At 29.2% G+C, this 13,178-nt stretch overlaps 1 protein-coding gene across 1 annotated transcript; it reads right to left on the bottom strand.

Annotated features, from left to right (window-relative positions):
• Positions 1–8,977: 8,977 nt before the first annotated feature.
• On the bottom strand, positions 8,978–12,710 carry LOC114168872 (Tetratricopeptide repeat (TPR)-like superfamily protein). Its single transcript, XM_028053840.2, has one exon. The coding sequence runs from the start codon at positions 12,520–12,522 to the stop codon at positions 9,388–9,390; it is 3,135 nt and encodes a 1,044-aa protein (XP_027909641.1). The 5' UTR covers positions 12,523–12,710; the 3' UTR covers positions 8,978–9,387.
• Positions 12,711–13,178: the final 468 nt, after the last annotated feature.

Raw genomic sequence — 13,178 nt, forward strand, 5'->3', positions numbered from 1 at the left:
TTAAGTAACCAGTAATAAAAAATAAATCTGTCTATTACAAGAAGAAAGGAATACAATAACATAATAGTTAGAAAAGCTCTCCCCATTAAAAATACACATTCACATGACTTTTCAGGGCTGTAGACTTTTTTACATCTTTATAAATACTACTGGACCTACGTGCATTATATTCCTTAACTAACATATTTTATTGTTTTGACGCAACTTTTTTATTTTTTATTTGAAAAAATATAATTTTTTATTCAAAAATATATGAAATAAATAATTAAACTAGAGAAATATAAATATTTTATTTAGAAAAATTTTTGATTAAGAAAGAAATAAAAATAGAAACTTATAAATAAAACAAAATATCAATATTGTAAAATCAATAATAACTAGAAAGCTCTAGTCATACAATATTCCCTCTTAATATATGCATATAAAGAAGAGAAAAATTTAAATTAATTTTTAGATATATAATTATTTTTGTTTTATAAAAATTAATATTAAATATCACTATAAATCTTCACATCTGAATTATATTATTGACACCTTAAAATTTATCAATTATATATATATATATATATATATATATAATAAATGAGTATTTCAAGAAAAGATTCATAAAAAAAATAATATCAATTAATCATAAATCCAAACTTACACGAGGAATTACCATTTATATTCAATCCAAAACTTCAAATAATGAATTTATATGTTTATTTTATACAATGTCAATCTTTACTCAATGTATCGAAATATATATATATATATATATATATATATAAATAAATAAATAAATAAATAAATAAATAAAGATGATTTCTTTTTTGTGTCCACCTTTCATAATTCTAATTTTACCATTTATAATGTAATTATTTGTAAGAATTTTAAAAATTAACGATTATTTTTACAAATTTTTATAAAACTATTTACTTATCTCCTTCCTCATCAACAATTATTTTCTCACATTTTCTCCGTACATTTCACTTTATTTTTTATAAATATATTGTTTATTAACTTAATAATATTACAATACCATCCATTATTAATATAATATTATAAATATTTAAAAAAATGTATACATAAACATGATAGTGCATGTATTTACGTAGTGTGTATATATATATATATATATATATATATATATATATATATATATATATATATATATAATATGATAATAATAATAATAATAATAATAATAAATTCACAAAGACAGCTAAAAGTCATGTTATGAAACATACAAAAGCAAACTTCCTCCAAACATATTAAAGAAAAACAAGAATCAGGGATTTAAGTAGAAACTAATTAATAAAAAAATTCTTATAAATCTTAATTTTTTTTTCTACACTATAGAACTGAAGATATGTGAGTTACAAACAATGATCGGTGGTGTATAAGTGGAAAAGTGAAAAGAGGGATGTAAAAAACATGGGCATGGAAAAAAAAAAAAAATTGAGAGGCATAAGTGATGCTTGGCCATAAATGTACAACCATCCGTATTTTACATTCACCTGAATATATTTTGTATTTGTGTTGTTTCGTTTTCTGTTTTCCACTTTCCTTGGTGGGTATGAGAATAAGAATTTCACACTTCACCACAAAAATATCATGCCCATCACTCTCACTCATGTATTGACTTGGGTTTGGTCCCCCACTCCATGCATTGCCCTTTTATTCTTCTTCCCCTCTTTGCTTGTTATGAAGTGAACTTGATGCACCATTCCCATAAAGCCTCACTACCTAATAGCCCATTAGCACCACTTATGACTTCCACACGCACAAGTGTGCACAACATATATACTCTTTGTTTCTTGCAAGACAAATATGTTTTAATACTCTTATCAACTATTTCACAACTCACCTTTGTGGGTGATATGATTATTAAAAAAAGTTAAATGTACTTTTTTTTTTTATAAAAGATTGTGTTTCGTCCCTAAAATATATTATAAAGTAGATAGTTTATGTACTTTATAAAAATTTGTAAACATGTGATAAATAAAGTTTCAGAGTGCACACATTTGATTTTGTCTAATATGTCTAAGGTCTATTTAAAAAAAAAAAAAACTTGGTGACATTTTTAAAATTATTGAGAATATTTAGATTTTGGTTGGCTCCTTAAATTTAAATTATTTTTAAAATTAGAAAAGAATTAGGCTTCGACTTTTGTTTTTCTTTTTCATATTTTATTGATTGTTTTATATTTCGGTTTTGAAAATAACGGAAGTCTAATAAAAGAGTTTATGTTTTAGTTCCAACTAAATCCAAAAGACACTAGCATATTTTCTCATGCACAGTAGGTAAAGATATTAAAATGAGTTTTAACCTATGAACCAATCCAACTTATTACTGGTTCGAGCTGGGTTGAGTTAAGAAAAATTCATTTTTTTAAAAGGTGGGTTGAATTGAACTCGACTCACTTAACCTACGGGTTAAACGAATTCGAGTCGGATTGAAGGTGGGTTGATCCACTTAAACCTACTAACATTTTTTTACAATTTTTTTTTAAAAATGTTATTACTATTTACTACTTTTAATTATATAGGTCTACAATTTCATATTTTAAAATGCTAGAATATTGCTAAATAATATTTGAATAGTTTGAATTTAATTAATTTGTTTGTGAAGTTATATGTGTTGATACTTTTATCTTTAATTATTATCTTTATAATAATATTTCAAAAATTAGGTGAATACTTTGATTTCATTATTATAAAAAATAAATTAAGTTAATTCACTCTCATTGTAATGCAATAAATATATAAAATACATCGGAAAAAAAAACTCATAAGTGAATTAACCCACTAACCTACCAACCCTGTGGTGGGTTGGACCGGATTGCAAAATTTCTAACTCACTAAGAAGTGAACTGAGTTGAGCAGACCCTCTTTTAGCTCAACCCGTGATGAGTCAATCCGTGTGAGCTGAGTTCACTTACTTTGACACTCCTAATAGCGGGTGACATGGCCCCCCAACTTTTTTAAAATTTATAAAATTTATATATTAGAAATTTTTAAAGTTTTTAAAATTTTTTAAATTATATGTAGTGTACATTTGGAATTGATGAAAATTAAATTAGATATCTTTTTATTTCTTTTATAAAGCATAACATTTAATATTAATAAATAATAAAACATAAAATTAAATATAATAAAGAATAAAAGTATTTATTAAGATATTTTTTATTTTATTTTCTACTGTGCTTCGACATTCTCACCTATTGTACTCATCTCCGACTCTCACCTATTTTCTTTTTGTTTTTGACGAAAGAAGAAAGTTACAATATTTATTAGTTTAATATTTGGCATTATTTTTTGTTATGTCACGAGCATTTGTATATTCATGTTTTACAAATATAGAAGAAAAAATAATATACTATGTATTTTTTCATAACTACTTTTTAATTGTGACTGGACTATCATAGATTTTTCTTTTAGTAATTATGTCACTAAATTTTTTATTAGAGATTCATTTTTTAAAAGTGATAAAAGGGAAGTTACGTGTGAAGATGAATTTTTTGCCGACAATATGATTTATTTACATTGAAAAATATTTAGTTCTAATTCAATTATTGATGGGTTCAAGAATACAAAGGAAAGAAGGACACTTCTATAAATATGTGTAATTTCTTTTCTTGTTCCAATTATACTAAATTAGGCATTAATATTTATTATGTTAATGAGAATAATTAAATACATAAATTTTGAATGTATTATTTTGACTCTTTCAAAATCATCATTCAGTCAAAAGACCTCAATTTTTAAAGATGAAAACATATTTAATCTTTGAAAATACAATTTTGTATTTGTAACAAGAAATGGAGAATGAAGAGTAAAATATATAAGATATGTGGGATGAGTGTGTGAAGATATTGTAGTTGTTCTAAAGGCCCTTTTTCTTGTTTTCTGGAAAACAATGTGTAGGACAGTTGTGAAGAATTTGATATGATATGAATAGACAAAAGTGTTGTAGTGCATACAGCTGCATGCTTCATAAGATAAGAAGAATATAAATCATTATATGATTCAATAGCATGGAAGGTGATGTTGGTCCCCAAGGTTTGGCAACCCATCAATAAACTCTTAAATCATACACTTGTTTTCACGCCACACTTTTCTCCCATATTTCTTTTAACAACCATACGTTAAATATACTCTACCTATATATAAAGACTAAAAAATATCAAATATTTATAGTCTCTCAATTTTTATTTTCTAAATCATAAATAATAACCGAATATATTTTTATCTTTATAAGGAAGATATATGTTCTACCTATAACAAGATTTTTTTTTTGTAGCTATTAATTTGTTAAAGTTGAAGTTATCTAAGGGGTTGAGTTTTTCAATATATATTTTTTCATTCACACGAATTTAGATTGAAGTTATAATAACGTATTTTTAAAGAAGTGAAAGTTAGCTATGATTCATAAGTTTTGTGGCATACACAGAAAAACTAGTGATTAGTACCTACTTTTGTTTTTCTTTGATTTGTGGCTTGTCGTGTTTTTTCCACTTTATCTACGCTAAGAAACAGACACAGGTATTAGATTCTCTTAAGTGTCACACACATAAGTCTAAGAATGATAGCTGACTTGTTTTTTTGTTAGGATCATTCCAGAGCCAAGTTGAGTTTCAGAATCTGTTAACTTTTTTATATCTTTAATTTACTTTTCATTTGAAGTTTAATTAAATTTCAAGCTTCTTATGAAATTTATTATTTTCAATTGATTTTTTAATAAACATAGTTTCGATATTCAATACTCAAATTTTACATTTTTTGGTGGGTTTTGTATCGTTTATTTATTTATTTTTATAAGTGGATAACATATTAAATAATCTCATTTTACTTTATGTCATTAAAAATGTATTGGATAATAAGGATTTGTTGTTGTTACCTAGATTATTGCTAGAAACGACTACATTTCCTTGATCACAATAAAAAATAACTTACAAATAATAAAAAAGCATGATAGTTTCGTTATCCAATATATTTACAATTAAAATTAAAAAAAGTTGCTTATGTTTTTCATTGATCCTATCATTGTTTTATCAATCACAAAATTTCATAACTTTTAATTGAAGATAATAATTAAGCAAAATTTCAGAATAAAATAATATCTATATTATTCTATTAATAAAAAATTAAATAAAAATTTGTCAATTGAAAAATATAAAATTTTTGAACATCTATCTAACCAAAAGTATTTATTAGATACACAATTAACAATATCAAATTTATGTAGAAATAAAAACTTAGTTAAGTTTACTTTTATTGACATGATTGACTGTTATTTCGTAAAGTGTTATTTTAATTAAACAGAATAAACGTTTTCAATGTTTTTTGTTTTTTTTCCAGATATTCGTGCCTAGAGTTTATAACTTCTTGAAACGTTCAAAGAGTAGTATTGTTTGATGAAAAATATTGAAATTTTTCACTCATCTGTTTTGTTTTGTTTTTTTTTTTTCCCTGTTCGAAGTAGGCAAAAAAGAATTAAAAAGTAGCATGATTTCCTCTTTACGATCGAAATTCGATATGCAGAAGAAAGTCAGATGTTTTTACTTTTTGGAATTCGATTTTCTAAAAGACCAATTTTCGGTATCGAATCTGTTTTCCTTGTAAAATATATAAAATAATACATATAATAATTATAATGTAAAGAAATGTAATAATTATTATAAAAAACATTTCATTAAATTTTTGGGTCAAATTAAATAATTTAATATCAATATTAATTTTATTTTTAATTCAAAAACAGAAAATGGTGAAAAGCCAGAAATAAATAAATTAAGTAATTAAAATTAAAAAAAGCATAAATGATATTTAAAAATATATTAAATAATAAAATTAATTTTGTAGTTTATAAATAAATAAATAAATAAATGATTAAATAATATTTTTTTATTTAGTGATATTTGTAACATATGAAAACGTGGATAATTAAAATTTTTGTTTAATAAATATGGTGGAAGAGATTAGAAGATTTATTGTTATTTTTTGAAAAAATATTGTAAATATAAAAATTAACTAGAAAAATTGTATAAATTTGTGTTAAATTTAAATTAATAATTTACATAGAATTAAATAAAATAGAAATGGAAGAAATGAAAAAAACAAATACAACAAAAAAGAAAATTGTCATCGCTTTGATACATTTGAATTCAAACAATATGCATAAGTAAAAGAATTATTTTATTATGAGACAAATAACATATTACAAAAATATAACATAATTATTGATGGAAAATTAAGCTTCAAAAGTTAAGATTATTAGGACATGGATTTCTTATGTATTTAAGTGTATTACAATTGGAACATTGCTTTGATCAATCTTGAAATGAGAAACCAAGGGGATGGTCGTAAACTTGTAATATTTAGTTTAGGAATGAATATTGACCCCACACTCAGAACTCTACGAACTCTCCCCAAAAAAACTCAATTTTATGATAGAATTTATATATGTCAAATGTATTAAATGTATCGTATAAAATAAGACTCTTTACGTTCCAAATTAATTCTCAATGACTAATATTTAATATTCACTAAGATTACATTTAATTCATAAGAATTATTGTTTTTTATATATAATTAAAAAATAAAAATTAGTAAAACAAAAATAAAAGATCCTTCAAGATCATATCATTCTCTCCTCTTAACTTTCCAATTCAGAATTAGAATTTGTACAGGTAATATTAATTGATTGAGATCAAATATTAGGTTGTTGCAACATTTCACTAAAAGCTCTTCAAATTTTTTAATGAACAAAACAATAATATCTGTTAAGATGAACGACATTACGAGAAGGGATACTCGTGGTTGTGAATGCTTTCCCTGAAAGGGTAGTGTACCAATGTGGTTGAAGTGACTCATTGATGTTGTATCTCCCCAATAAAACCCTCTCTGTAAACCTAACAAGTGGTATCAGAGTCGATGGTTAAAACCGGCTCAGACGAGTGCAATATGATCCTTCTATCGAAAGTCTTCCTGGCAAGGGTTTCAGGTAAGCATGTCCCGTTAAGAAGAACGATGGTACAGAAAAAACAGAAAAGAAGTGCTCGTGGTTGGGAATCCTTCCGCTGGAGAAGGAGTGTACCAATGTGGTTGAAGGGACTCACACTTGAAGGGGAGATTGTTAGGAATCCAAGTGTGAGTCTAAATCTCACATTGGCTATAAATGAAAGGGTAGAACACTATATAAGAATAAAGACCCATAAATTGATTGGCTTAAAGTTTTGAGTTGAGAGTGGTGTCAATACTTTATGTGATTCAACTCAGGTCTCGTTAGTATTGTGTCTCTCCATTGAAACCTCCTCGATAAACCTAACAATATCCGCATAAAAATGTGCTTGTTACTTCCTTTTTGTTTATTTCTCTCTTTTTTTTTCTTCTATATTTTTTTCTTGAATTTCCTTTTCTTTGAACTTCATCTCTCTAGTTTCTTTTTCTCTCAACTCCTCTTCGTTTTCTTTTTCTCCCCACTCCTCTTTATTTTTTTCTCTCTCAACTTCTCCTCTTTTATTTTCTTTTTCTCTCTCAACACCTCTTTTATTTCTTTTTCTTCACTAATTTTCTTTTTCTCCATTTCTCTTTCTTTCATCATAGTATGATCATGTCTTTTGTAATATTCATCAAACATTTTCTTTTTATCTCTATACCTTAGCTTGTTCTTTTCTTTCCTTCTTTTTTTCCTCAAAATTCTCTTTCATTTTTCTGTCTATCTATGAAACAAATTCATCAACAAACAATTTGTGATAGACATTGAGTTTAGGGGCACTTTTAGCACCAATATCATATATATATATATATATATATATATATATATATATATATATATATATATATATATATATATATATATATATATATATATATATATATAACTAGTTGAATATTAAGAATGAAAGCTCCAATATCGACTAATGAGAAACTAGGGGTATTGTTTTGATATTCAACAAGAAATATGAGAAGGTGAGTGATTAGTCATGATTGTAAGATTGAGGCAAATTTATGGATCATAGTGTGTTAACTAATAAATTTTTGTAGGATTTATTAACTTCATTCAACTTATACGGTAATTAATGTTTGTGCTGAAATTGCAACGAGAGTATTTTCATCTAGCAAGGAGAAAGGAGAGTAAATAAAGTTTCAAGATTTCTCACAATTGCACCACCTCTCTTATAGTTTGACAACAAATTATCAAGTTGGATGAACCTCCCTTAGGTTGATCATCTCTTCCACCAAGAACCTTGTGATGCTTCTATCAAATGAAACACTGGTGTTTGAATTTTATGTGCACCTTATAATGCCTGTGGAAAATTTCTTGTACCTAATATACGTATCAATGATTATGTAAGATATCAAAAGATTTCTTGTTGTTTTCAAGACCAACTTGAGGGATGCTAGCTTGGTCATTAAGTGTTCCCATTGTTTGGCCTTGTCTCATGTAAGTAGGGAATAGGTTGGTTAAAAAACCCGAAGAACTTAACAACAAAAACAATTATATGAAAGGGTAAAACATGAAATGTAATCGATCCTAAATGAAAGAGTAAAAAGAAAAGATAGAGAAAAATATGAAATGTAATACAAGAAACGGTGAAATTTTATTTTAGAATTATACGAAATAATAATCGTAGATAAATTTATGATATTTCTGAAGTTTTCTTTTATTAGAAAGTCAGTCTTTTTATTAATAAGCTGGTTAACTTATATCCACCTCCTCAAATAAGTGTTATGTACGTGTTAACAGGTATTGTCATTTAAATTAGAATTATTAAAAGATAAAATAAATGTACATATCATTTTTATTCTTAAAAATACAGACACTAACTCACAAGTTTCCTAAAAGAAAATGTTAGACACTTCTTATAGTTTATTATCATTCACATTTCCGTCTTTCAATCGCTCTCGTTAGTAACTTTTTTAGGAGAAAAATAATGATGGATTTTTCTCTGTTTTCAACGTAAACTAAGGTGATCTTTGTCACACAAGTCAAATTAAGTAAAATTATGAATCAGTTAAAACAATTCTTAGTTCAAACATGAACAAACAGACAAAATAAATAACCAAGAATAAACAATCATGGTGCCATTTCAATATAGTGAACTAGAATCGGATGAAACTGATCAATAATGAACACCTCGATTCCTTATTGCAGCTAGCTATACGTTTTTCATCATGAAAACTTGAAGCTTTGTAAGAAAAAGTGTATCTCTTTTTTCTTTTGTAATGCACAGCTGCAACACAGAATGTAAAATAAATTCCTGAAACTGCAAACCATGTATTTTCACAAGCTTTTGTCGCTAGGATGAACCCAAATACTTGAAAATCCCCCAATTTTCATCTATCTATTTAATTTATAAGTCAAACATATTTCAACTACTTCATCCAAAAAAAATCCAATGCCTTACCAGTAGTCCAAACAGGAACACACGCCATTGCTGAAATGGTGAAACCGGTATGCATCCCTTAATATGATTTTCCTACCAATTGTTTGACTAACCATCTTGAAAACAGAGTGGCAATCACCACAGACACGGAGATTCTTAAAAATTCTAAGAGGTGAGCCTTCTGGACTATTGATCAACCCAAATGCAAGGGCAATTCTCTCACTATGGTTCCAAAGGTTATGCTCCTTTTGTTCTTCATCTGTATCTTGCAATGAATAGCTAGTATCAGGCACATATCCTGCCTCTGTAATCATCTTTTTGAGTTCTTCCAACTTTGCATAGATTTGTGCATTTTGTGGATGATACTGGTCCCCCATTCCGAAAGTAGTAACCTGGTTTTTCAACTTGATCCAACTACAGGCAGGTTTCTTCTTTATGTTGTGTGATTCCATTTGCTTTCTTACATTCTCCATATCTCTCCACCTTCTCGTAGATGCACACACATTTGAATAAAGAACATAGGCTGAATCATCTGATGAGTCAAGTTGGAAAAGATGGTCAGCAGCTTTCCTTGCAAGTTCTAAATTACCATGTATTTTGCAAGAAGCCAACAAGGTACGCCACACAAGATCATTTGGTGGAACTGACATCTTATTAATGAAACTTTCAGCCTCAGCAAGCCTTCCTGCTCGCCCAAGAAGGTCAATTATGCATACACAATGCTCTATTCCAATGGGGACACAGAATTCAGTAGACATTGAAGAGAAGTATGCAAGGCCCTCGTCCACTAAACCCCCATGGCTGCATGCAGACAAAAGTGAAACAAAAGTGACATGGTCTGGTCTCAGTCCTAGATCAAGCATCTCATGAAAGGCTTCCCTAGCCAGTTGGAAAAAACCATGCCTGGCTAATGCTGATATTAAAATGTTCCAAGATCTCTGTGACCTGCTTCTTGGTTGGGGAAGGATCCTAAAAACATCATCAATTTCCCCACATTTTCCATACATATCCATTGTTGCATTTAACACATAATCATTGGTCTCAAACCCGTGTTTGATAATCAAACTGTGAAGCTGCTGACCTTCATCCAGTAAAGTTAAGTTACCAATAATGGCAAGAGCTACGGAGAAGCTAAACTGATCTAAATGAATCCCATCATTCCTCATCATTACTATAAGCTTTAGTGCCTCTTCACCAGGTCCATAATGAGCATTCGCAGACACAATGGCATTCCAAGTACTAGAATTCTTGTTAGCTAATTCATCAAAAATATAGTTACTTGTATTAAGATCACCACATTGGGCATACATTGTAATTAGGGAGCTTTGGACAAATGTATCTAATTCAAAGCCTGCTACTACTATATGTGCATGAATGGGCATTCCGTGTACCAAAAGGTTATCGGGAGACAAACAAGCACTGAGAAGATTAACAATGGTGATATAGCTTACAGGTACATCTTCTTCTCTCAATAAATTAAAGGCTTCAATTGCCGCATTAGTTTCCTTGTTATCTGCATGTCCACCTATTAGTGCATTCCACGTTACTTCATCTTTCTCATGCATAATTTTGCACACCCGTTGTGCTTCAGCCATCGAACCAAATTTCCCATACATGGTTACCAATGCATTACCTATGATCAAATTGGGCTGGAGACCAAGAAGAATCACCAAGGCATGAACCGTCTTTAATTTTTCTAAATTATAACTGGCAGATAATGCAGTGGTGAAAGTTACATAGTTCGTCTCCTTTCTTGTTTGGAGCATCTCAATTAAAAGTTGTAGGGCACGTGGATACTTTCCATTCTCTACAAAACTTGCCATCATGGAATTCCATGAAATTATATCCCTCTCAGGCATTCTATGAAATACAAGCTCTGCATCCTTCGATTTTCCAGCCTGGGAATACATACTTAGAAGACTATTGCATACACAGACATCCGATTCCAGTCCAGATTTTACTACTATACCGTGAAGCCCTCTTCCCCACCTCAAATTTTGAGCAGAGCCGCACACTGGTAACATGGCTGAGATAGTAATATAATCTGTTTCTTTGTGAGTATAACGCATCTGAGAAAAATATTCTAGAGATTCTTCACAATAACCATTATGTACACTTGCAGTAATTATCGAATTCCATGAAATAGTGTCACGTTCATTCATGTTATCAAACACACAAGACGCTTCTTCTATGCTATCAAAATTACCAAACATAGAAACAAGGGAGTTCGCCACAGACATAGTAATATCCAGTCCAGATTTGATCACACTACCAAGCACCTGATAACCCAACTTCTTATCTCCGAGCACCCCACAAGACCTAATAACTGTAGCCATAGCATTTTCATTACAGTACACCCCATTGTGTCTCAAAAACTGATAAACAGTCAGAACGTCCTTTAAACACCCATTATAAGCATAAGCAACCATCAAAGCAGTCCAAGACACTATATTAGGTTCCTCAATCTCTTGAAAGAGTTTGTCAACCTCAGAAACCCGACCACATGTACCATAAAAGTGCAGCAAACTCGTGCCAACAAACACGTCATTCACCAAACCACATTTGACCACAAGGGCATGTGCCTGAAGTGCCCCTTCAGCCATGCACCCTGACCTATCACACGCAGTCACCAAACTAGCAGCTACATAACTATTTGGCCTGAAATCATGCTCAAGCATGTGGCAGAAGAATTTCATTGCTTCACGGTACCACCCAACTCGAACAAACCCCGACATCATGTTGTTCCAAGAAGCTTCATTAGTCTGTGGCATTTTATCAAACACATGCTGTGCGTGTTTGAGGCTACCAAACTTACAGTACATGTTGATCAAGGTGTTTGCGTGGAATGTGCCTAGTTGAAGGACACCCTTCACACAAAACGCGTGCAGTGCTTTCCCGAGAATGAAGTCAGTGATTATTGAAAACCCCTTTTGAGGAAAACATGAAACTTGCGGGTTAGGGTGGTTGCCGATGCTCAAAGTTTCGTTTTCGTTCGCGCATGTTTTGAATTGTGTAATGAGTGGGGTTTCCGCAATGGCAAGAGTATACAGCTTTCTGCATTGTTCTGATAATCGAATGCGAAGTGGAACACCACAAAGCAAATAATCAACACTTGCAAAGGAGTGCAAAGCCAAACTTTTCGTAGTATTCATCCAACATAGCAGAATCAGGTAACGGTTAAATGAATTAACAGTGAAAATGAAGGTGTTTAAAAAAAGGCATCATTTACGTGGACACTATCCTTAGATGTGTTTGAGCAAGTTCAACCCAAACGTGACAACATTTAAATATGGAAAATTGAAAAATGACGGAGGTTTGTTATGCAATACTTGTGTCATAGTTTTTGTGTAATGTTATGGCGATACTATAACAAAATGTAGAGAAATGTTTAGTTTTACGTCCATCAGGATTTTTCTTTTGGATTTTTAATCTCTATTTTAATTTTGGTTAAAATACAAGTCAGTCCTAATTTTTGTGTTGTGTTCAAATTAATTTAAATTTTTATCAATTTTGTTTAATTTGATCTTTTTTATTAACATCGTTTAAATCATGGACACGTGTCACTTCGTGATTATTTTGACTTTTTTTATAATTTTTTTAAACTTTTTAATTTTTTTTAAATATTCATGTGTCAACCAGCGTACCATGTGTCATAATTAATATTTTATATTCAATTTAGTCTCTATATTTATTATTTTTGTTCAATTTTGTCTCAATTTTGTTTAAAATTGAGTCATTTAGTCCCTTTCGAAATTGGAACCAAATTTAATTTTTATATTTAAAATTGAGCCATGTTTAAAAGTTATAA

The sequence above is a fragment of the Vigna unguiculata genome, chromosome 11, assembly GCF_037176805.1.
Source record: "Vigna unguiculata cultivar grain cowpea cultivar isolate G323 ecotype 2 chromosome 11, ASM3717680v1, whole genome shotgun sequence".
In the NCBI taxonomy this organism is placed as follows: Eukaryota; Viridiplantae; Streptophyta; class Magnoliopsida; order Fabales; family Fabaceae; genus Vigna; species Vigna unguiculata.

What these genes read in the sequence shown, in the direction of transcription:
- LOC114168872 (XM_028053840.2), bottom strand. Translation starts at nt 12,522, where the DNA reads ATGAATACTACGAAAAGTTTGGCTTTGCACTCCTTTGCAAGTGTTGAT.